The sequence below is a fragment of the Triturus cristatus genome, chromosome 3_2 (assembly GCF_964204655.1).
Source record: "Triturus cristatus chromosome 3_2, aTriCri1.1, whole genome shotgun sequence".
In the NCBI taxonomy this organism is placed as follows: domain Eukaryota; kingdom Metazoa; phylum Chordata; class Amphibia; order Caudata; family Salamandridae; genus Triturus; species Triturus cristatus.
In genome coordinates, this window is record NC_140584.1 from 570138314 (window position 1) to 570162236 (window position 23923).

Sequence of the window (23923 nt, forward strand, 5' to 3'; positions counted from 1 at the left end):
TTGCGAGTCCTTAATTGCGATTCCTTAATATTCGCAATTAAGGACTCGCAAAAGCTTTTCTTGATGCATGTGCCTGTTAGTTAATTCATTCAGTGTGCAATGCATATGTACGAGTCCTCATATCGTTACACACATCAGGATGCTGAATACCTGGTGTGGAAAGAGGCTTTCCGCGTGGTCTGCACACACAGCATGCCTGTCAGAAGGCACGAGGTAGGGGGATAGCTACCAATAGCCCTTATTATGATTGTTTTTTGTACTCTTAAAACTAGGGGGAAAAGTAAATTTTCCTTGTTTGCACGAGGAGCCTCAGGCTAGGCCACTCGCACTTGGCCATTTCCTTTGCGGCGTGCACAAATGAGCAGTGTGGGAGTGCGATCCTCAGTGCTTATCGCGATGCTGATTCTGTACATTCTGAATGAATCATAGTTTACATATGATATAAGGTTTTGCCATTCACTGGGGCTATACAAATCTATTTTATATTTTACCCTAATTACTGGCGGTAAACTTTTATAGAGCACTTTTTTGTTTTAATATGATGTTAACAAAAATAACATTTTAAGTATCATTATCAAACCTTCAGTGCATAAAAAAAATTGTATGGTCATCTCAGTGAACAATCATAAGTCTCTAACATCACACTAAAGTCTTTATTTGGTTAATTTAATTGTTTCTCTAATTGGCGATATTTATATAGCACAAGCCGGGTCCACAGAAGCAGCAAAGCACTTTTCATGCCACGTAAATAGTTAAATATTTTTTAAAGTGTCTTTAAAAACGTTTTAGTTGCCTTTTTTTTGCGATACAAATATCTTAGAAACAACTAATTCATGCTCCTACTTTGCATCCTGTCCAGATCCATGTCACTTATTTTTCCACCACAAAGAGTTTAATCTTATAAATGCATCTCTCGCTTTCTGTGCGGATTTTCTTTGTTTTCAAATTTTTCTGCATTTGGCCGAAGTGGCCTTCGCGTTGAGAGAGGTGTAGTGATATTGGTATACGTATTAAAAATAAGCGAAATGGATAAAGTGAAAATATAAAAAATGGAACATGTAAAAGTGATTCTGTGTGAAATTATTTCCTGGGAGTTGAGGTGGTGTGGGTTAAGGAAGACTGGGTCTGAGCAAGGATTACAAACTTTGGCAAACTAGGCGTACAGGCTTCCCAGGCAGCTACTTCATTTACAGAGTAGACTGGCCATGGTCCAAGCACCTCGTCATGGTTTGACGGGTATGAGAGTAGCGGGCTAGTGTGAATGTTCATACACCGGTGGATTCCAGTTTTCTATGACCAGGCACATGCAGAGTGTAATGGAATGGGGCGAATATAAATTCTTCCTTGGAGGAGCGGGCGATTTCCCTTATGAGAGTTTGTGACCTTTTGGGTTTAATTCACTTGATGCTTGAAACGTTTGTCATTGTATTTTATTTGCTTCGAGGCTTGAGGTGCCAGGAGGCAGCTCGTTGACTGATGATCTCCCATTGGGAATAGGCTATCAGTAGACACCTTGGGAACTTTATTTCTTACTAGCGCAAAATATGTACTTGCTCCACCTCTGGGTTACTGCAATTTACAGGCCTGAGCACCCCCATGTCCCTAGTTCCTGTTTCTTTCATTGGTTTCTATCGTGGTAGCTCTTGTCATCATGAATCATCTTCACAATTCCTTTTTATAAAAGTTTACTGTAGTCTCGGAGCTAGTTTAACCTCTGAGTATTGCATAGTTATCTGTTTTTTTGTGGGTGTCTGCCTTCCGCTCGTCTTCTCTTTCTCTCTCTCTCTCTCTCTCTCTCTCGCTTTCCTTCTTTCTCTCTTTCTCTAGTCATGAAAGTATCTTTCTGTGGAAGTGAAGTGTTCAGGGAGACTTCCTACAACTTGGGGTGATTTCCATCAATCAGTTAATGAGTTTGGCCTGTAGCTCTGTGTTTACTTGCATTTCTTTTAGATTTTTGTGAGTGCTGCCTGACCCTTTTGTCTACCTTTGAGAGGTGAAGAATGGAGCACTGTTCATGGTACGGATGCTGAAAGCTGCTTGGTGAAGGAGTGGAAAGTGTTGTCCAGAGATGAGTTGACAACAGTAACTCCTCAGCGTAGCCATCTTATGAGTGGACACTGACTAGGGTCTAATATACAGCTACAGGCAGTACGTGGACAGCAAGGTTGCACAGATGTGTTACTACTTGAATACAAACAAGTTGCGATGTTTCTTTAGACTGTGCTGAATACTAGAGGAGGCCTTCTTCATATCTGAGGTGTACTCCTAGAGCATTTGTCCAATAAACAGAAGTCTGTAGCCAGGTATTTTTGTACTTAGCTGGGAAGATGATGAAATGTTCAGAGTGGCCGATCTTAATTCTCAGTATGCGCGATTGGACTCTTAGTGAAGTATCTAGGGACTCCGTCACCAGGTACAGCATCTTGAATTGGTAACTGTCATGGATTGTGGCCAATCAAGTGCCTTGAGAGTAGGGGTGATGTAGTCCGTCATCACAGACTGAATATCAGCTGAGCAGGGTGGTCTTTGATAAAATGAACTTTGGCAAGAGCGTTCTTTGAAAGGCCAAGGTGAAAACATGACTAGAGTCCAGCTGTGCCATGTCGATAGTGAGCACCAGAGTAACTGTATGTGGAAGGTCAGGGATTGGCGGGAATCCGTGAAGTTGGAGGTGATAGTAGATTGAAGTGGGCGGAGACGGTTCAGTGGATTCGCGCTGGTCCAGAGGAGACCCCTTTGAGCCTGCCTATTGAGCCATTTGGTTGTGGACATCTTTAAGGCAGCTGGACACTTGATGGCATTTTTCTGGTCCCTCTGCTAACTTGATGTAAATGTGGCTATCATCCAGTTATAAATGATGGCCAATCGTATAGGCTTCCTGTCTGGCACACTGAGAAGAACAAAGAAAAGATGCATGGAATGCGTCCATTAATGTCAGCCACTGACAATCATTTGGAGTCTTCCAGAATGGCTCCAAATAGACCATGTCCATTTTAAAGAGGTCTGGCGAACGACGTCCCTCGTGGGATCCCACAATTAGTGTTGCAGATAAATGAGAATCCAGCTTGATCTATGGGGTGGATCGATGTAGTTCATCAACAAAGATTGGAACCAGGCTAAGGCAGTCCTTTGCACTCCAGGTCAGGCTTGAAAACTGTAGATAATAAATGTGCATGTTTGAAACATAAGAGTTAAGAGATTTGAGTAAACCAGGTGATAAAGTGGTGGGAAAGAGTCAGCTGCTTCCAAGGCTGAGGACACCAGTGTAAGCAGACCCTGAGAATGCATTAGTTGCATACCCACACTCCTTTCCGTAATCAGCCATTTTTAATAATAAAACCTGGTCTATACATGTAATTTCTTTCCTGTATCACATTAGAAGTGAGGTTCATCATTGCTTTCTTTTAATGCCCAGACCACTATGACCCTCATTTTGAAACAATAGCAATCATTTGTGACCCGTTGTTGATCAAAGTGGAATTTGCAAGAGCAGTGAGAACTTAACTATTGTTTATCTTAAATGTGCACTGTGAGATCTTGGGATGGAAGCCAGTTAAACCCAAATACATAGTTATGTCTTTGGAAGCAGACATTGACTGTGCAACACAGTATGCTGCTCTTTTCTGTCTCTCGCTCTAGCATCTCTACGCAGTCTCTCCGAGCTTCTCTTCTCTGCCCCATTCTTGATTTTCCAGCTCCCTTCTTGTCTGTAGAGTTACTTTCTTCTTTGCCTCGTTCATGTCTTCTCTGTCCATAATCTTTTCTTCTCTGCCTAGCTCATCCACATTTTATGCTAGTCATCCCGAGTTCTCTACTCCGCCCCCTTTTCTTTGACCAGCCACCCATTTTCTCTTCCCAGCCTCCCCCTCATCTCTGCCCAGGTCCTCCTCCATGGCTGTCTAGGTTTCTCACATCTGTGCAGTTACCCCAAGCTATCTGCCGGATCCCCAGCTCCCTCACCCAATGCTCAGGCTTCTTGGCTCTAAACTCCCTCCCATTTTTTCACTGAGCCCCCAACCTTCCTCTGGACAGTAACAGCTGCTTGTTTTATGGGTAATTGCAACATAACTGAAATGGAGAAACTGCCCGATTGAGTTTCCTTTTATTTCCTTGTTTTATTTTCGTTACATTGAATCACAAGCTTGTGACCAGGCCACACTTGAGACAATGTGTTCTTGTTTCTAGACTAGGCTGGGAATGTCCTGCTGGCAACAAGTTAAGCCAGTTCGGAGGACAAGTTTTTACACGGCTTACTTTAAACTAGGGCGGTGCTTTACGGCTCGCAACTTTGTGCGTTTTTGTTCAAAAAGTGTGCTCACTTTACTTTGTGAAAAACTAGCTATGTTTACAAATAAAACATTTTTACAAAATGGATTAATGCCCCCTTTCAGTGCAGCTGTATCTTGTAAGTGCCCTGTAACCCTATTCTTGCAATGCCCAGATGCTTTGCCTTTCCCCTCCTGAAAGCCCCAGGGTGGGACTTCAGGGAGCAATGAACTGAGAGGAGATGGTTGGGCTGAGCTGTTGGCATTGCGTGGACAAGCCGCTCCTCACATGACAGCAGAGAAACCCGGGTCCCTGCAGCCTGATGTCCCTCCCACATTCGGTAAAAGTAATTGGGCGAATTTAATAATTCCAGCCTCACGCAAATTCTTTTTCTTACTTCTTCATGAATATAACGATTGTGGTGCTGGCACAGTTCACTTAAAATCCAGTCACTCAGCTTCTTTAATATCCAATAAGCGTTACTTCCATAGCTCCCTTGACATCTCAGGAATGCAGCTGACATGAATATCTAGAAATATCTAGTATTCATTACATCAATGGGTCCCTCCATGTCTAGTGTGGGCTACTTCCGTAGGTCCCTCAATGTCTGGAGCCCAGTCTTACACAGCACACCAAAAGATTGCAGATGGTTCAGAACCAGGCAGCAAGGTTGATATTCCAACAACGCAGATGGGAACATATATCCCACACTATGAAAGAGCTACACTGGCTTCCCATCCTGCAAAGATGCGCGTTTAAAGTTGGTTGCCTCATTTTTAAAACCTTGTATGATACCAGCCCAAATTTTTTATCCAGACTTGTTCAGAAATATTTACCTGCACTGAGCTTACGCTCGGCTCATAAGAACCTCCTAGTCATTCCTTCCTACAAACGGAAACAAATAGGTGGCTGCAGGTTTGCAGTACCGGCCCCCGGTTTCTGGAACACTCTCTCTTTACATATAAGAACTTGCACTGAATCTGTTAGATTCTGTAGATTACTCAAGACCAGGCTATTTACCCAAGTTTATAACTAGACTCTATTTACGACTAACTCATGTGGCTCCAGGAAAGCTTCTTGAATCCAGCGCCTAGAAACCACTCGGTGTACGAGCGCTTTATAAGAAATATCATAACATAACATGCTTAATATCCAAAGCACACTGAAGATCACTCCCTTGATATCCGCAGGACTCTCTTCCAAGGCTTCATTAATATACCCATCATTACACTGCTCCAAGGTCCACACCTCCCTTAATATCTGCAGCTCTCTGCAACATGGCTTCCTCAATTTATGGATCTCCCGGCTTCCTCGGAGTATGAAGCACACAACTCCACGGCTTTCTGTGTATATGGAGCACACTACTTCACTGCTTCCTCTGTATATGGAGCACACAACTCCACGGTTTCCTCTGTGTATGGGGCACACAACTCCACGGCTTTCTCTGTGTATGGAGCACACAACTCCACGGCTTCCTCTGTCTATAGAGCACACAACTCCACAGCTTTCTCTGTGTATGGAGCACACAACTCCACGGCTTCCTCTGTGTATGGGGCACACAACTCCACGGCTTTCTCTGTGTATGGAGCACAGCGCTCCACGGCTTCGTCTGTGTATGGAGCACACAAATCCACAGGTTCCTCGGGATATGGAGCTCCACGGCTTCCGCAGTATACAGAGTGCACTGCTCTGTGGCTCCCTCTGTATACGGTACGCACTCCTCCATGGTTTCCTCTGTATACGGAGCGCACTGCTCCAGAATCTTTCTGGAACCTGTATGAAATAATACTTGAATTGCAGCAAAAACATTTTACAGAGTGACCGGTGAATAAAAAATAACACTGACTGCAAAAAAACCTGTTTTCAAATCTGTTGATTTGTGCAAGTGTTACACATGCACACTTTGGTGCATTGCGCAAGTGTCACACATGCACAATTTGGTACAGTGCGCAAGTTTCACACATGCACACTTTGGTGCATTGCGCAAGTGTCATGCATGCACACTGGTGCATTGTGCACATGTATGCACACTTTGGTGCATTGTGCAAGTGTCATGCATGCACACTTTGGTGTTTTGCGCAAGGTTCACACATGCACTGTGGTGCATTGCGCAAGTGTCACGCATGCACACTTTGGTGCATTGGGCAAGTGTCACGCATGTACACATTGGTGCATTGCTCAAGTGTTATGCATGCACACGTTGGTGCATTGTGCAAGTGTCACCCATTCACACTTTGGTGCATAGTGCAAGTGTCACACGTGAACACTTTGGTGCTTTGCTCAAGGTTCACACCTGCACACTTTGGCGCATTGCGCAAGTGTCATGCATGCACACTTTGGTGCATACGTCTATGGGAGACTGCAAGCCTGGCATACATTTGTTGAATGGGACCCTAGCCCTTCACCTGCTGTCAATGTCCCTGGTGCAGAGCGGCGGCAGTGAACTGTCCAACAGTTTTATAGGTATTTCTCCACTTTAGCTCCACAAATACTTACAATAACCAGCTTCCGTAGTTAATTTGAGCCGGTGGTTGCCGGCAGTGGCCACCAGCATTCATTTTCGGGGATAGTTTTTTTTTTTTTAATGATCAGCCTTTGACCTTGAGTAAGAGTTATAGAGGCAGGAAAAGGAGAAAGACAATGGCAAAGGGAGAAACAGTGGTGAAAAAGAACCTGCAAGCGTGAGATAAGGAGGCAGGAAGTGTAGAATGGTGGACGGAAGCTTCGTGATGTGGAATCGCAGCCCAGTACTTATTTTAATTAAAAACAAATTAAGTACTGGGCAGGGATATATATCATTATAATTCGTTAAAGTGTGAACAAAGCGAACAAAGGTGGTTGCAGTTAATCTTTAACTTCGTAAACCGCATTGCAAAAGAAACTTCATAACTGAAATACCACGCAGTTAATAATACATGGTAAACTGTACCTGGACTGGCAAGATACCAATTGTTGCATTTCCAAACACATTGAATATAGCTACAGTTGTGGTTATGCACACAGCGCCCTCTAGCGCCAGCTGCTCCATGTGCAGTAAGTTGCCAAGTGCGAGAAGTGCAGTGCTTTCTCCTCTACTATCACCAATCTGGCAGTATTTTTCGTTTTTATTTAAATTCTATTGCAGCAAACAATGACAAATATTCAGAAATGAAGGCGCCTCCTTGTGCTAAAAAAAAACTACCTGATAGAGAATATTCTCTGCTCAGTATTCAGGAGCCTGCTGTACTTCGTTTTTAGGTCGAGCTTTAGCGCAGTGCGCATGCGCTTCTCTAAGGATACGGCCTCTTGGAGCTGACCAGCACTTTGCGCACAAGAGAGCAAGCTTGTGCTTGAAATCCTGACATTCTATTGGCCTTTGTGTGCTTCTTTGTAAAAAAAACAGAATGCAATTGGGCAAAGGCGTCTTTTTGTCCCAATGTTGACGCCCATGGCCTAATGCTTGCGGTAACCCGCACGGGCGGCATCTATTTTGAATTATCGTGCCCAGACACTGGCGTGATAATTGAAAACAGATGGGCTGCTCACTCTCGTGTGTGCACGCACACTCTTTTGTTTCACTCTCGCTTGGCGCTCTGTAATCTTTTTTACTTTTGGCGCTAGGGGGGGGGGGGAGGGGATCTGACCCTACAAATGCCATCTGTTCAACAAAGGCACCCTTTTCCCAGCTTCCATATTACTTCCCAAGATATCCGTTCACTATGGGGTTTCCTTTTTGGGTCAGCTATTTGCAACACAAAATTGCCCGGTTATTAGCAAACATTTACCCTGATAGAAAGCCAGATCTGTTGGCTTTGGCAGTGTTTGTTTCTATATTCTGTGTGGCAGTGAAAGTTGTGTTCTGCCACTTAAGAGTCTTCTCATTTTCTCTGCCTGTTTATGTGACGCCATAGCAGTGCGGCACTTGGCCAAAGTGTGTGATCTTGGGCGAAACGCCTAATATCTTGTGCCACTGTTTCCTCGTCTGCAGACACGTGTGTGTATAAATGAGAAAACTGGACCTTTTCAGCTCTTGCAGTACCAGGGTCTAGGTCATTTCCTGGGGTTAAACTTCAGTCCAATGACGGTCTACGTCATTTTCTAGTGAAAATCTCCAGTCCATTGCTAGATTTTCAACATAGCTGCAAAGTGCTGGTAAATGATTTTCAACACCGTTGCAAAGTGCTGGTAAATTCTGTACAGAAGACATAAACACGTGCATACTTTGCAGCTAGTATAATCGCTGTAGGCCCCCAGGCTGTCAGCCAGCCCCGGAGGCGGCTGTGGCGGGAAGCACGGAGCGGTGGGTCTGTGGTGCCTCTGTTGAGGCCTCATCTTCCCTCCCTCACACTCACGGCTGTGTTTCGTGTCAGGCCTGCACCGGCTGTGATTCTGTGATTTTACTAGAGGCCTAGACATCGGTCATGTGACCCCTGGCGAGGTTGTCAACCTCCAGCTGGGTACACAAACATCACAATGCAAGGTGATTGTTTACTCGATGTGTGCATTCTCTAGAGCACCACGTGACTCGTGGCTTGTGCTGTTATTAACCTCCCAGGCTGCTGTTCACAGCCATGGCCTTCTGTTCGAACTCCTGTCAGGTGCTCGGGTAGAAAGGGGTTCAGTTTCCACGCACTGTTCGATGTTGTTGTGGACAATGCTCTGATGTACACTAGACACGCACCAAGTTGTATTGCTGTTTGCACAAAGATACTTTTCCAGACCCTTTGATGATGTCACTTAGATTACATCCAGTTATTCGCACGTTGTGATGCTGTGCTGTGCTGTACAAGCCGGGCCCTACTCTAACCCCCCCACCACGGGCGAGGGCTCTCGAGCACCCCGGCCGATGCATGCACCCACCTACCTCTCTCTCTCTACCTCTCTCTCTACCTCTCTCTACCTCTCTCTATACCTCTCTCTACCTCCCTCTCTCTCTACCTCTCTCTCTCTACCTCTCTCTCTCTACCGCTCTCTCTACTTCTCTACCTCTCCACCTCTCTCTCTACCTCTTTACCTCTCTCTACCTCTCTCTACCTCTGTCCCTCTCTACCTCTCTCTACCTCTCTCTACCTCTCTCTACCTCTGTACCTCTCTACCTCTCTCTACAGCTCTCTACCTCTCTCTACCTACCTCTCTACCTACCTCTCCACCTCTCACTACCTCTCTACCTCTCTACCTCTCTCTACCTCTCTCTCTACCTCTCTCTCTACCTCTGTCTCTACCTCTCTCTATTTCTCTCTACCTCTCTCAAAGATGGCTGCAGCATCTATGTGGGATGTGGTGGACTAAGTGGCAGCCAGAGCCTGATAGCACTGCTTGTCCTTTAACAAAAAAAAACAAGCATTGTCATAGCCAATAAGTCTCTCCTTTGGGACCTAATAAGTGTTTAGTTATCCAGTACAATATCCTTGGTGCAACAACATCAAGTGTTGCATGGCTAAACACTTACAAGGTCCCAAAGGTGAGATCTATTGGCTATGCCAATGCTTGTTTTTTTGGGGTGGGAATAAGAAGAGGAATTACGTGACACAGGCAGTACTTAGGGACTTATTTATGAGAGCCCTGCTCACTTTTGCATCCTGTAGAGTCTTGCATGCTTGACGTATGGCTCTCATAAAGATTTATGAAGCCACGCGTGGCCACCCTGCCTGGCTTTGAGTGGTCTCATGAATCATGAGTAAGGCGACGCAGCACAAATCACTGCGTCACCATACTCTGTGCCCAGGAGGTATTCCATAGGCGTTGCTGCGGGTTTTCCATGCAACACCTATGGAATTTGATGCTGCCCCAGATTTACAAAGTGATGTAAACCTCCAGAGAAGAGGCATAATGATGAGAAATATGTTTATTTCTCCTATTTTTTTCCTCTTTCCATGTGTGCTGCATTCTTCAGCACACATAGAAAGAGGAAAGCATCTCTTAGGATTGTTTTTGTGCAGGAATATTCACCTTCCTGTACAAAAACAATACTGCCTACAACAGAGGCACAATTGCACCATAGAGTAAGGGTGTCTGCATTGGCACCAGGCTGCCAAAACGGCATCAGTGCAGTCAGAAAGGACAGGAATCCCCCGTGTTGCTTAAATATGGGGGACGCCAGCCCTTTCCCTTTGGCGTAGGGCAGCGCAGCAGGGTGCCTTGCTGCTCTGTCCTCCGCCAAAATGCCATGACTTAGGCACTTACCTTGAACCTATAGTTGGAGGTGAGGTTCAGCGGAAATCATTTTTGTGGACTGGCACTTGTATTCCCTCATCAGTGTTTGACTCAGAGCAAGAAAACGAAAAACATGCAAGGGGAAAAGAAAAAGGAAGAAATTAAAAAAGAAACGTGACATGGGGTGAAAGAAGGGAGGAGAAAGAACCTGTAAGAGTGAGATAAAAGGTTTGGGGGTGTCTGTGGTGGATGAAATTGAAATGAGGTGGAAAGACTACGCAGCTTTGGTGTTTGGTGCCCAAGACGTGATAGTGCCGGCCACGGGCTTCTGAACAAAACTTTGGGCTCCGGCACTTACAACACGTCGACGGGTGCAGGTGGTTCTTCATTATAGAGAGAGCCTTGCTACCATCAGCCGGGGAAAGGTCCACTGGTTGGACGATGTCGCCCTCATCCTCTTTAAGCATACATTAATTTCTACTTTCGTGTATGCGGAATTTAACACGTTCTGCTGCACGTTAGCGCCATCTGCTGCACTTTCATAGGCACTGACACTCAAGTGTTCTCATTCCCACGCCGTGGAGTGAATACATTTATACTTTCACTATATGTGAATAGAGTAATCTTTTCGTGCTATTTTCAAGAAAAAACACCCAAATTCGCAATGTAGAACTTAAAATATAGCTTAAATTCCCTAATTAATTAGGCATTCCTTTACTCTCTTTTGGTAACCATGTGGTGGCAGCATGTATCCCATCCTTTCTATATTGTTAGACACGTGTCGTCTGTTTCCTTGCACGAGAGACAGTCCCAGCGCGCAGTCTAAAGCTGTAAAATGTGAGCAGCCCTTGTTATCAAAATATCTTCCGAACCGTCGGCATTGAACCCCAAGGACAAGCCCCCTTGAGTACAACACGGGTTTAAATGATGAACTTCCAGCCAAAGGGAACTTTGTGCATAGGTGGAGGTCTCGTATCTACTATGTCCTGAGGGTTCCAAATCTATCACATAGTTCAGAAAATGTCATCTTCATCTTTTCTGATAATTATATGATGACGATGAAGAAACTAATCAACACTTTAAAAAGCACGGGGCTGCCCCAGCACAGACAATGGGCAGAGCCCTCCCTCCCGTGGTAAAACAAACACTGACTACTTGCACCTCCCTGAATTCAGCTCAAGACATTTCCACGAGTTGCCATTGATCTAATTTATGAAAGTGTCCCGGGAAATATAGAACTTCTGGGCTCTCAAGACATGAACCTGAATTAAACATTCGCTGTGCCCCCCACAAGCACCCGATCTCTGACACAAGCTCTGCATGATCTAACTCTTGCTTTAAGAGCTAAAACAACCTGTTATTTCTTAAAATATAAAGTGAGATGTTTCAGCTTCCGACTTTGATCGTGCTCGCCTCTCCTGAATGCTACAGTCATCACCTTCCTCTGCATGTGAGATCCTTCTCAAGCATTGGGATACATACCTCTGTCCACTCAATACCTAAAGGGGCCAAATCCACTTATCTGGCAACCATATGGACCGCTCTTGTGAGTTTTGCACTTTTCGCGACAGTCACAGTGCCACATGTCCGTACTTGCCAACCCTATCGGTGTGTGCCATAGGCTGCCGATCTATAAGCAGCGCGGTCTCCTATGGATCTGCAGCTCTCATGCTGCCACTTTTTTTCAAAGTACAACAAAAACGAATACAAAAGAAGACCGAGTCCTGGGGAGGCAGCCACTGCTTGAGACTCAGGAACACTTGCAGCCAAACCGTTACTTTTGATTGACAACACAGCCTATCATTGGTCGTGAGGGTGGGTGGGGCCTTCTACGCCTTCGGTGCGAGCAGGGATCCTGTAACTGTGAGGGGGCTCATTATAACACTGCCAGGTAGTGTTACATCCTGAATTAGCAGCCTACCAGCAGAAGTGCAAAGACAGAAACTTCTGGAAACAATCATACGTTTCTTTTAACTCGCCTCCGCTGGTATTGAGAAGCATGGAGGTGAGACGTTATTAATATCATGACTGTCTCTGGTGAGTTCCCCATGACGCAGGTGCGTGTCGTTTTCATCATCTCCTGTCCACCCTTTATTTGAAATGATTCCCACATCTCAGCAGTAAAATAAAAATAGACGCGTGCCTCATATTTTGAATGAAGTTTATGGGATTTATTCACAAAGGTAAACTTAAACTTTTGCGTACGTTTGCTATTTTTCTGGGTATTCACAAACTTGGAGCTTAATTTTACTAATAGTAATTTTGCACCTGTGAAGACTTCCCAGCCGTGGTGGAGAACTCCGCACATAAACGCACATATCGATCTAGGACAGGCCTATCTTTTTTCTGTGGGGTCTCCACCACAGCACAGAGTTTCCACAGTCGTAAAATTAAATGTAACTCGTTGTTTGTGACTGTAAAAAAAATAGTAATTGTTCACAAAAGTGTCATCCAGCCGTCTGTGTACCACAGGCCTAGGATCTTCTCAATTACAAGGGACCTTGTGTCAAGGCGATACAATAGGAACATTGACTAAATGAACTGTCTTGCCTGCTGCGTTTATTTGCTGTTTCCTCCAATTTAACATGGCTACCTGAGGTCATTGTGAGGTCAAATGTCATACGACTTCATTTCTGTGATGTAATCACAACACCTATTAACATTTTGTGAAACCTGAAAAATCCTACCGCTTTTTGTTCACAGAATATTGGCACGCATGACTCACTAGTCTTTTCTCTATCCCTATCTTGTCTAGTCTATGACGCATGTTCGATATTGGGATCCTGCTGAGCCAGTTCAAGTCACAGCTGACCCAGGCCTAGTTAAACATCAGAGAGGTCGAGAGAGCAGGAGCAGGCAGACAATGAATATCAGAGCATTTGACACAAGCTGTGCAGGCAGGTAGCCCACGAATATTAGAGTATTCCACACAATAAAACCAGTATCAGAGCAACAAACACTGCAAGAGCAGAGGGGACGTGGGTATCATGGCATTCAAAGCAGCTGCAGCCACTCCATTGGGGCTGAGGGGCCACGCCCGCTCACCTTTTGCTCCCCAAGAACAGTGTCTGTCAGACTGAGCAAAGGTCGGCCTGACAGACACTCTTCATTTTCAGGTCAGGCAGCCAGGAACTGCCTGAGCTGAAATTTGCTGGGCTGAGGATGTCACAGCTCCTGTGGGCATGACCTCCTGAGCTCATCAGAGGTCCATGAGCCCTCCCCCTCGGGGACGAGGCATAGCATCACTCATTGCCTCACTCCTGGGCGCTTCAGTTTTAAGCCCTGAAGCGCCCAGGGCTGAGTGTCAATCAGCGACACTTCATAACAGAGTGGGGTGGGGTCAGCAGTCTGACTGACCCCATCCCACTCTGTGAGGAGATTGGGACTGCTGCCTTCCCTCCAATGAGACAAAGGCAGCAGTCCCAACCCTCCTTTGTACTCTGAGGCTTGGCACTGCTGCCTTCCATCATTGGGTGACCTAAGGTTAACCAATGAGGGAAGGCAGTAGTCCCAACTCTTCTGGGACCTTCGAGGCAGAGCTGCAGGTAAGTGTGACTTAAAAAAATAATAATATTGGTGTGTACATGTTTGAATATTTCCTAATCAGAGTTGTGAATGGATGTGTGTGAGTGTGTGTGTGCGCGTGTGTGAATGCATGTGAGTGAGTGCGTTTGTGTGTATGTGTCCCGTGCGCCCCCCTCCCTGCTAAAATGACAGTACTCCACTGATTCAAGGTACAAGGTGCAGGCAGGGATCGATTAAGAATTTAGCCCGTACAAAAAACACAGACAAGCCATGAAACAGGGAGGGGCTTACAAAGCAGGAGCAGTACACCTGCCAGTACCAGAGGAGCCTGCACTGAAGGAGCTAGGATATGAGGGTATTCCCTACTCGGTACTCTGTACCAGTGGTGGCTCCTCAAGGGAGTGCTGCGGGGCGTGGGAGGGGCAGGGTGGCGGGTAGTAAACTCCGGCATATGGCCGAACAGAGGTAAGTAAGTAAATAAATAAAACAAATCACATTGCGCGCGCTGCATTGCAATGCAATGTAATTAGTTTTATTTATTTATTTACTTACTTACCTCCGTTCGGCTGTATGCCAGAGTTTACTACATCCCGCCCGCCGCAGCACTCCCTCCAAGAGCCGCCACTGCTCCGTACACCCACCCCAGGCAAGGTATGAGTATCATAGCCCCCACATAGCTGTACTACCAGATCTATCAGGCCATGGACCAGGGCAAGTGCAGCCAAGGCACTGAAATCAGAGCAGTTCACACAGCAGAGGCAGGCAGGTCACTAGTAACAGAGCAGGCTTCACTGCGGAAGATGGAAGAGGTCCCCAATATCAGACCATTCCCACCCACAGGAGCAGGCACAATGCCTACATTGCCTAACATGCAGGAAGCTGTTGCAGCCATGGAGGTTTAGGCAAGCCATCAGTCCACATTTTGATACTCATGTCAGTATTAATGATTCATCGACACTTAACATAACACGTCTACCCCTTATAATCCAGAGTCGGAGCTAGTTTCAAACTTCTCCTGCTCATAGTTAGGCAAGCCCAGGTACCACGTCTGGTTCTGCAGTGAACCTCAGGAGGTCACCATCTGCTGTTGGCCAGAGATGGGGGATTCTGGCAGCACATATAAATCACCCGAGATATGCCACGAGCCCCAAATCCAGATGGAGAGATCACAACTGTTAGTTACACTTCCCGCGAGTGGAGCTGCGCGGCTTAAAATGGCCCCATTGATGAACGAGTGCCGAGAGGTGGCCTCAGGACACAGATGGGATGCAAGCTGCGCCCTTCACTTTGACTGGGAGTCACATGCTTTTCTAGCAGCTGGTGAGGAAGATGGCAATAGGAGTTTTGTCGCGGTTATTTCTGTGAGCCTCTTTCTCAATGTGATTCACATTTAATAATTAGGTTTTTTTTTGGTGCAATGAATGCATCTGTTTCTACATGCAAACATAAAAATCTTGTGCATGATCCTCGAAGGATCAGGTGGGTGGATTTACCAATCAAACTTTATTCAAAAAGCAGAAACAGAAAACACAAATCGTAAAATATAAACTAGAATTGTGCCATTGTGCTTTCCACATCACCTCAGGTTTAGAAGACAAGTAAACATGATCTTGACATTAAGCTTGAGGTAAAATCTGGGATTAGTATGGCCTCGGCAGGGATTAGAATAGTCTGGACCACCCAAGAGAGCAGTACTGTGCATACACTAAGGTACTGATTTAGAGGCTACTGGTGACGCTGAATCTGATGATTCGCTGCAGAGGTGGTAAATTTACCGCTGTTGGACTCTAAATCCATCAGGGTGGAATTACCGCCCATTCTTAGAAAACAGCAGCTGGACTTTTTCAGCCAGGGCTTTACTACTGTGGGTCAGCTTCGAATGGGGCCACAGTGGGGTCTAAGTGGGGTCACCGCTTGGCTTCGGTATCCTAGTCTATGCTAATGTTTGAACCTCAGTACGTTTATATACTGGGATTTTAAGGGTTATGGTCTTTTTAGTGGAAGGAACAATGTGGTGAATATCTGAGAGTCACTATACTGTGAGGCATTCTCTCTTATGGCGAAGTTAGTGCGACTCCAGATTTCCTGCGCAATGTTTCTCCAGAGTCCAAACTCTACGTCTAGTGTTATAAAGCAGTGATTCGGCGCATTGAAACTTCTGCGCTAGCACTGCAAAAGTTCATAACTGTCTCTCAACCTCGGTCTCGTTTTTATCTCACTGTGCAGCTCAGTGGATGAAAGCATCCAGACTGAGTGTGTCACTTTCATGGCCGTGACATTCGGAAAACACACATACACACATGCACGCATGCACGCACACACTCACACACACACTATCATCACTAAAGGTACTGGACCGCTGTGCACATACAATCTAGTTGCGTGCACACACGCATTCCGTTGTCAAGGCAGATAAAGACACTGTGCCTTGGTAATGCACAGGTGCACATACACACACATTGACACAAACACACTGTCCATTCTCAGAAGAGAAATACAAATAAATGCTTCGTGATCTTGAGCCCTGTCCCTGTACATGCACACACACTATCCATTTTCAGAAGAAACTCACACCTACACGCTCTGAGCCCTGTCACTGGACAAACACACGTGCACAAACACACACACACACACGCACAAGCACACACACTCACTGTCTCGCTATGCTCCGTTGCTTACAAACACACAAGCACACAAACTCTCTGTCTCTCTATGTTCCGTTGCTTACAGACACACAAGCACACACACTTGCTGTCTCTCTATGCTCTGTTGCTTACAGACACACAAGCACACACACTCACTCTCTCTATACTCCATTGCTTACACACACACAAGCACACACACTTACTGTCTCGCTATGCTCCGTTGCTTACAAACACACAAGCACACACACTTTCTGTCACTCTATGCGCCGTTGCTTACAGACACACAAGCACACTCACTTGCTGTCTCTCTATGCCCCATTGCTTACAGACACACAAGCACACACACTCACTCTCTCTATGCTCCATTGCTTACACACACACAAGCACACACACTCACTGTCTCTCTATGCTCCGTTGCTTACAAACACACAAGCGCACACACTCGCTGTCTCTATGCTCCATTGCTTACACACACACAAGCACACACACTCGCTGTCTCTCTATGCTCCATTGCTTACAAACACACAAGCGCACACACTCGCTGTCTCTCTATGCTCTGTTGCTTACAGACACACAAGCACACACACTCACTCTCTCTATGCTCCATTGCTTACACACACACAAGCACACACACTCACTGTCTCGCTATGCTCCGTTGCTTACAAACACACACAAGCACATGCACTCACTGTCTCTCTATACTCCATTGCTTACAGACACACAAGCACACACACTTGCTGTCTCTCTATGCCCCATTGATTACAGACACACAAGCACACACACTCACTCTCTCTATGCTCCATTGCTTACACACACACAAGCACACACACTCACTGTCTCTCTATGCTCCGTTGCTTACAAACACACAAGCGCACACACTCGCTGTCTCTCTATGCTCCGTTGCTAACACACACACAAGCACACACACTCACTATATCTCTATGCTCCATTGCTAACACACACACAGGCACACACACTTGCAGTCTCTCTATGCTTTGTTGCTTACAAACACACAAGCGCACACACTCGCTGTCTCTCTATGCTCCGTTGCTAACACACACACAAGCACACACTCACTATATCTCTATGCTCCATTGCTAACACACACAAGCACACACACTCGCTGTCTCTCTATGCTCCGTTGCTTACACACACACAAGCGCACACACTCGCTGTCTCTCTATGCTCCATAGCTTACACAAGCACACACACTCACTATCTCTCTATGCTCCAGTGCTTACACACACACATGCACACACACTCACTGTCTCTCTATGCTCCGTTGCTTACACACACACAAGCACACGCACTCACTGTCTCTCTATGCTCCATAGCTTACACAAGCACACACACTCACTATCTCTCTATGCTCCAGTGCTTACACACACACATGCACACACACTCACTGTCTCTCTATGCTCCGTTGCTTACACACACACAAGTACACACACTCACTGGTGATGCCATGTACCGAATATATCCCTTCACGGGAGACACACACGCACCCAGTACCTTTCAGTGGAGACTCCCCCTCTCCCCACTTCCCGCTCCTTCTTATTGTACAACATTTCCAAGGTCCTGATCTTAATATCCTTCTGCACGGAGCCAGGCTTCGTAGAACCATGTTCGGCAGAGGCCCTGAACAGCATCTTTCCGACCAGACTATTCTCTGGTCCGTAGTGTTGTTCCCTGTAATGTTTCTGGCTCTGCTGGGTGGGTGCTATGTCATTATAAAGCAGGTGTTGCAGAGAATCCCTGCTCCGGGCACGGAAGGGGGCTGCAGTGCCACTAAAGTTCCAGTTCGTTGTTCTGCATGTTGAACTGTTGGCCATGTACTTCAGTTCCATTGTAAAGAGTTATACAAGACTTGTTTGGTGTTTTCAGGGCTTGGGGACAGACGAAGATACCCTCATAGAAATCATCTGCTCGCGGACAAACCCAGAGCTTCATGCAATCCAGGCGGCCTACAAGGAAAGTAAGTGGTCTAGCGGCGCGAATGATGGCCGCGCATCCGGGCATCTGGGGTATCCCTTATAATGGGATTCTGTTTTGTGTGTCTCCACGTTTAGTCTTTCCAGCGAAAGTTCATAGGAAACAACTCTTGTGTGTGTGTTTTTGTGTGTTTTATTGAAACTCTGTAGCAGACTATTGCCCACTTAATCGAAGGACTTGTCTGTAGCTGTACACAAGCAGCTGTGTATGCAAGTATTCTGTTCGAAATCTCATCTTTTTATTTGGCTAAATTATAATAAGCAAAAGTCCAGATTGCCCCGAGGCAAGGGAAAACCACTCTAAAATGTGATAGATAACCATACACGCGTCCTGCTCTGTTTAACTCTTGTCACTCTGAAGTAGCCTGCGTGCTTTGGAAGAACAGTTAAACCCAGCAGTACACGTGAATGTCCCCTCTGGCTGTCCCTGAGCATTGGTGCTGTGGACTCTCCCTTTGGCAAAGGCCCTGAGTTAGGTATAGTTAAGTGGCTGGAATTAAGGAATTCAGTCGCTATCTCCTAAACTAACAACCAATATTGGCCCATATCTACCAACACATTTTCACATTGGCACAGAAGTGGAAAACCCCTTTATACATCAAGCCCAATATGAGTTAACCACCATGAAATGGGGAATAAATGTGCAGACACATTTTTTCAAGCAGAATTCTGCAAGGGATTCGGTTTTGTTGGTACAAATGTTCTTATTTACCACCTATCCTGAACAAGTGGATCATGTGAGGGGCTGCTCCCGTGATGCAGCAATGGGGTGGGGATGGGGCAAAGGGGGTTTAAAAGACAAAAAAAAAAGAACACTTACCTGCCGGCCGGCCAACCGCCTCCTGGCTTCTGTGCAAGCAGGAAGCACACAGGCTCCACTCAGCCAATCACAACGCTGCAATGTAGCATTGTGATGGACTAAGCACCGTGGTTCGGTGCTCAAACAGGAAATGGGAGCCTGTGCATTTTCTCTACTCAGGCTGTAATGCAGTTTGGGTGGAGAACATGCAAAGTGCGTATGACTGTTTGGCCGGCCCAAGACGGTGGACAGACAGTCATGGGCACTTAGAGAGTGCCACCACTCCTCCCCCCTGTGCTGCCCAGCCCCACCCTGCAAAACTGCCTCAGCACTGAAAAATACAATTATAATAACCTTGCAATATTATAACTTTCTTTTTTCCTTTCTTACAGTGCTGAAAGGCAATGGGGCGATGCTCCTCCGCCTTATAGGAGGAGCCGCTCCTGTTGAGGGGTATCCCTTTTGCCTTAGCAGAGGGCCTAGCGGGGACTGGGGACTGGCACACGGCTGCACTTGCAGTCCAATCCCAAAGCAATTTCATTTGCTGATCAAATTGCATCTTGTGTTCCTGTACTGGGAAAATTCAGGAGCTGGAACACCGGTCACTTATAATCAAACAGATTGATACTCACTCAGGAAACCCCTCTGCTCAACTCCTAATGGGCCCTTGACTGTCCGCAATGATGGGTTGTCTAGAACAAACATCTCAAAGCAACCATCACTATTTTCATGTACTTCCTGGAAGTAAACCTTAGCAACCCCGCCAGTTGCTTAATGTGTAATGAATAAGATTTCCATTAGGTTAAGCACACAGTTTCTTCCCTGAAATGAGGTTATGTCGGCGCCACTGTCACACCTTACCTTGCAAACTCGAGTGGCCCATCCTTTTTAGGTCTCGCGTGTGGCAGCGCATGCGCTGTCTCAGCGAGACTTAAAGTAATTTATATATTGGCTTCACCTCCGTGTAATTTCTCCTGCCCCTCGTGATTGGTTTAAATTTAGCATTGCTGTTGTTTTCTTGATTTCTGTTGGCTGTTGGCCCTATTGTCACTTCCGTGTAGTCCCGAGGCAGCGGCGCCTAACTACAGTTTTCTTCCGCTTCTGCTCGCACTTAATTGCCTGCAGTGTGCCATCTGGTTGGGGGAGGGGTGCCTACTCTCCCTCGTTCCGGCCGCTTGTCTTTGCAGCCTACTGTTTCTTTGTATCAGAAGATACTTCACTTCCATTCAGCCTGCCTAAGATTCTTACCTCGTGGATGCGCATTTCCTTTCACTTTGTCCTACCTTTTAACTTATATTGGGCAAACTGCAGGTTTGTTCTTTGCTTCCTGCCGCAATTACATATTCACTGCTGAAGCCACACAGGAGGCTGCTCAGAGGATTTACAGTGCAAAACCTTTCGTATTATTCAAAATAGCCAGCTATTTACATTGCAAATGCAAATTTTTATTTCATTTCAAAGTATGCCAGTATTAGCATAAACAAAGAAATTATTTTCACGAAGAAAAGGGTGCAGTACCACAGGCTGTCCCTAGGTGTCCCTGGTCCTGCACCCTTTCCTTCGTGAAAGACATTTCTTTGCGTACTGGTGGCATACTTTGAAATGGAAACCAGCTATTGACATTGCAAATGCTAATTTTTATTTCATTTCAAAGTATGCCAGGATTAGCATAAACAAAGAAATTATTTTCACGAAGAAAAGGGTGCCATACCACAGGCTGTCCCTAGGTGTCCCTGGTCCTGCACCCTTTCCTTCGCCAGAGAAATTTCATTGCGTACTGCTGGCATACTTTGAAATGGAAACCAGCTATTGACATTGCAAATGCTAATTTTTATTTCATTTCAAAGTATACCAGTATTAGCATAAACAAAGAAATTATTTTCACGAAGAAAAGGGTGCAGTACCACAGGCTGTCCCTAGGTGTCCCTGGTCCTGCACCCTTTCCTTCGTGAAAGAAATTTCTTTGCGTACTGCTGGCATACTTTGAAATGGAAAACAACTAATTAGCATCTGCAACGCCAATCGCTCACATTTACACAATGCTTCATTTAGGATTCATCTCCACCGAGGGAGCATGTCTTTCTCTCCACTAATTAACCTCTGGAGTTCCATTATTTTACGATTATTTCCCGTTGTCTGCATGTTGGGATCTCTGATCACACAAGCCATCCATCTGCTCCCTATGTTTGCGGTTTCCTTTTCTTCCCTGGATTATCTAAATGTATTTGATCATAACCGCTAATCCTAAAGAAAAAAATAATGATACGCAAAGAAATTCCTTTCACGAAGAAATGGGCGCAGTACCACAGGTTGTCCCTAGGTGTCCCTGGTCCCGCACCCTTTCCTTCGCCAAAGAAATTTCATTGCGTACTGCTGGCATACTTTGAAATGGAAACCAGCTATTGACATTGCAAATGCTAATTTTTATTTCATTTCAAAGTATGCCAGTATTAGCATAAACAAAGAAATTATTTTCACGAAGAAAAGGGTGCAGTACCACAGGCTGTCCCTAGGTGTCCCTGGTCCTGCACCCTTTCCTTCGTGAAAGAAATTTCTTTGCGTACTGCTGGCATACTTTGAAATGGAAAACAACTAATTAGCATCTGCAACGCCAATCGCTCACATTTACACAATGCTTCATTTAGGATTCATCTCCACTGAGGGAGCATGTCTTTCTCTCCGCTAATTAACCTCTGGAGTTCCATTATTTTACGATTATTTCCCGTTGTCTGCATGTTGGGATCTCTGATCACACAAGCCATCCATCTGCTCCCTATGTTTGCGGTTTCCTTTTCCTCCCTGGATTATCTAAACGTATTTGATCATAACCGCTAATCCTAAAAAAAAAAAAATAATAATACGCAAAGAAATTCCTTTCACGAAGAAATGGGCGCAGTACCACAGGCTGTTACTAGGTGTCCCTGGTCCTGCACCCTTCCTTCGTGAAAGAAATATCTTTGTGTATTATGCTACTGCTGGCATAATTTGAAACGGAAACAAGCATTTGCAATGCAAAAGGTCTCGCAATTACCCTAGTTTGAGCAATTGGCATTGTAAATCACAATGCCTTTTATTTATGTTTTGGTTTTTGAAACATAAATGAAACACAAAGCCATTTACAATACCAATAGCTTAAACTTGCATAAATGCGAGACCTATTGCATTGCAAATGCTTGTTAAATTCAGTGGCCTCATTCAGAGGGTGGTCTTGTGAGCTGAGGACATCAAGTCATTTCATAGGAGTTACGACCTATTGTCTAAAGCAGATACCACTGCAAGGTGGATATTTAACCAAAAAGTTGACCTGCAAGTGAAATCTTATGCTTATTAAAAGCCAGGTCTTGAGGCCTAGTGGACTAATGCGTCCACTGTAGGGGCTTGTGTTCGACCTCATGGTCACAGGTTCCAATGCCGACAGGCCTACTCAGCCTTTCATCCTTCTGAGGTCGATAAAATGAGGACTATTGAGTTGGGTAACAATAAACATCTGTTATTTGTGCCAAGATACCCTTCTGTGTGAACGTTTGCTTTACAAATACGCATGTTAAGTTATGTATTTTTTCTGTTCATTCCGTGAACAACAGTTGGAACATTCTATAATATTTATAACATCCAGGGAATTGTGTGTTTCCTGCGCTTGTTGTGGGGCAATTGAAAGCTAGATGGACCAGTGATGCTGAATATTATTTACCAGGCTTGACCTCAATGATCAACATTAATGCAACTGTGTTGTTGTCTCTAGTGTTCAAGACAGATTTAGAAAAGGACATCACCTCCGACACATCTGGGGACTTCCGGAAACTGATGATTGCTTTGGCAAAGGTAAGATTGCAGTGTGGCCTCTGTGATGGGAATGTCACTGTATCTTTTAAGTTTTGCAGCATAGACGTCTTCTAGATTCACACACTGTGCATATTCCGCCATCTAGTGGTTAGAGTCGGAAAGTGCTTTGTCATTTTTTTGTTTTTTGTTGGGAGTTTTCGAAACCTTAACCCCACTGGTGAGGCTACAACCCCCTTTGTATGTGTGCAAGCCCTCAGATTGCTACTGCCCACAAGCTACCATGACAGCGGAATAGCTCAGTCAAAATAGAGGAAATGGCAGTGGTGGCCGAAACTAACAAAGGGTGGTGGGTGGGTGGGGGAGCATGGGGTTGAAACAGCATGGGGGAGGAACACGGGTTAATAATAATGAAAAAAATGTACCTGACGCTGCGGGCCGCCTACCGCGTCGTGCCTCTACTGCTGACCTCTTCCTGGGTCCCAGCAGCCCCTGGGACAGACTCCCAGCCAATCCCCGTGCTGCAGAACAGCACAGGGATTGGCCTAAGCAGGCATGAAAGACTCTCCACTCAGGCCTGGGAGTCTGTGGGGTTTCTCCAGCCTGGCTGCTCAATGCAGCTGGGCTGGAGAAAACCTAAGTGTGCATGTGTGTTTTGGTCAGCCTGAGACGGCCAGCGAAACACACATGAGCACTTAGGGAGTGCACACGCACTCCTCCTCCCACCTCCCATGCCCCGGCCCTCCATGCTCAAGCTGGCTCAGAGCCGGCAAACAAAAAATAAA

At 45.6% G+C, this 23923-nt stretch overlaps 1 protein-coding gene across 3 annotated transcripts in view; it reads left to right on the forward strand.

The window, feature by feature from the left end:
- The window catches only part of ANXA2 (annexin A2), an 82153-nt gene that overhangs the window by 46663 nt on the left and 11567 nt on the right, over nt 1-23923 (forward strand). For all 3 annotated transcript variants that reach the window (XM_085648305.1, XM_085648304.1, XM_085648303.1), the window contains exons 6-7: nt 18453-18543; nt 23101-23180. In XM_085648305.1, the coding sequence (XP_085504431.1) occupies nt 18453-18543; nt 23101-23180 (171 nt within the window). The remainder of the gene's footprint in view (nt 1-18452; nt 18544-23100; nt 23181-23923) is intronic.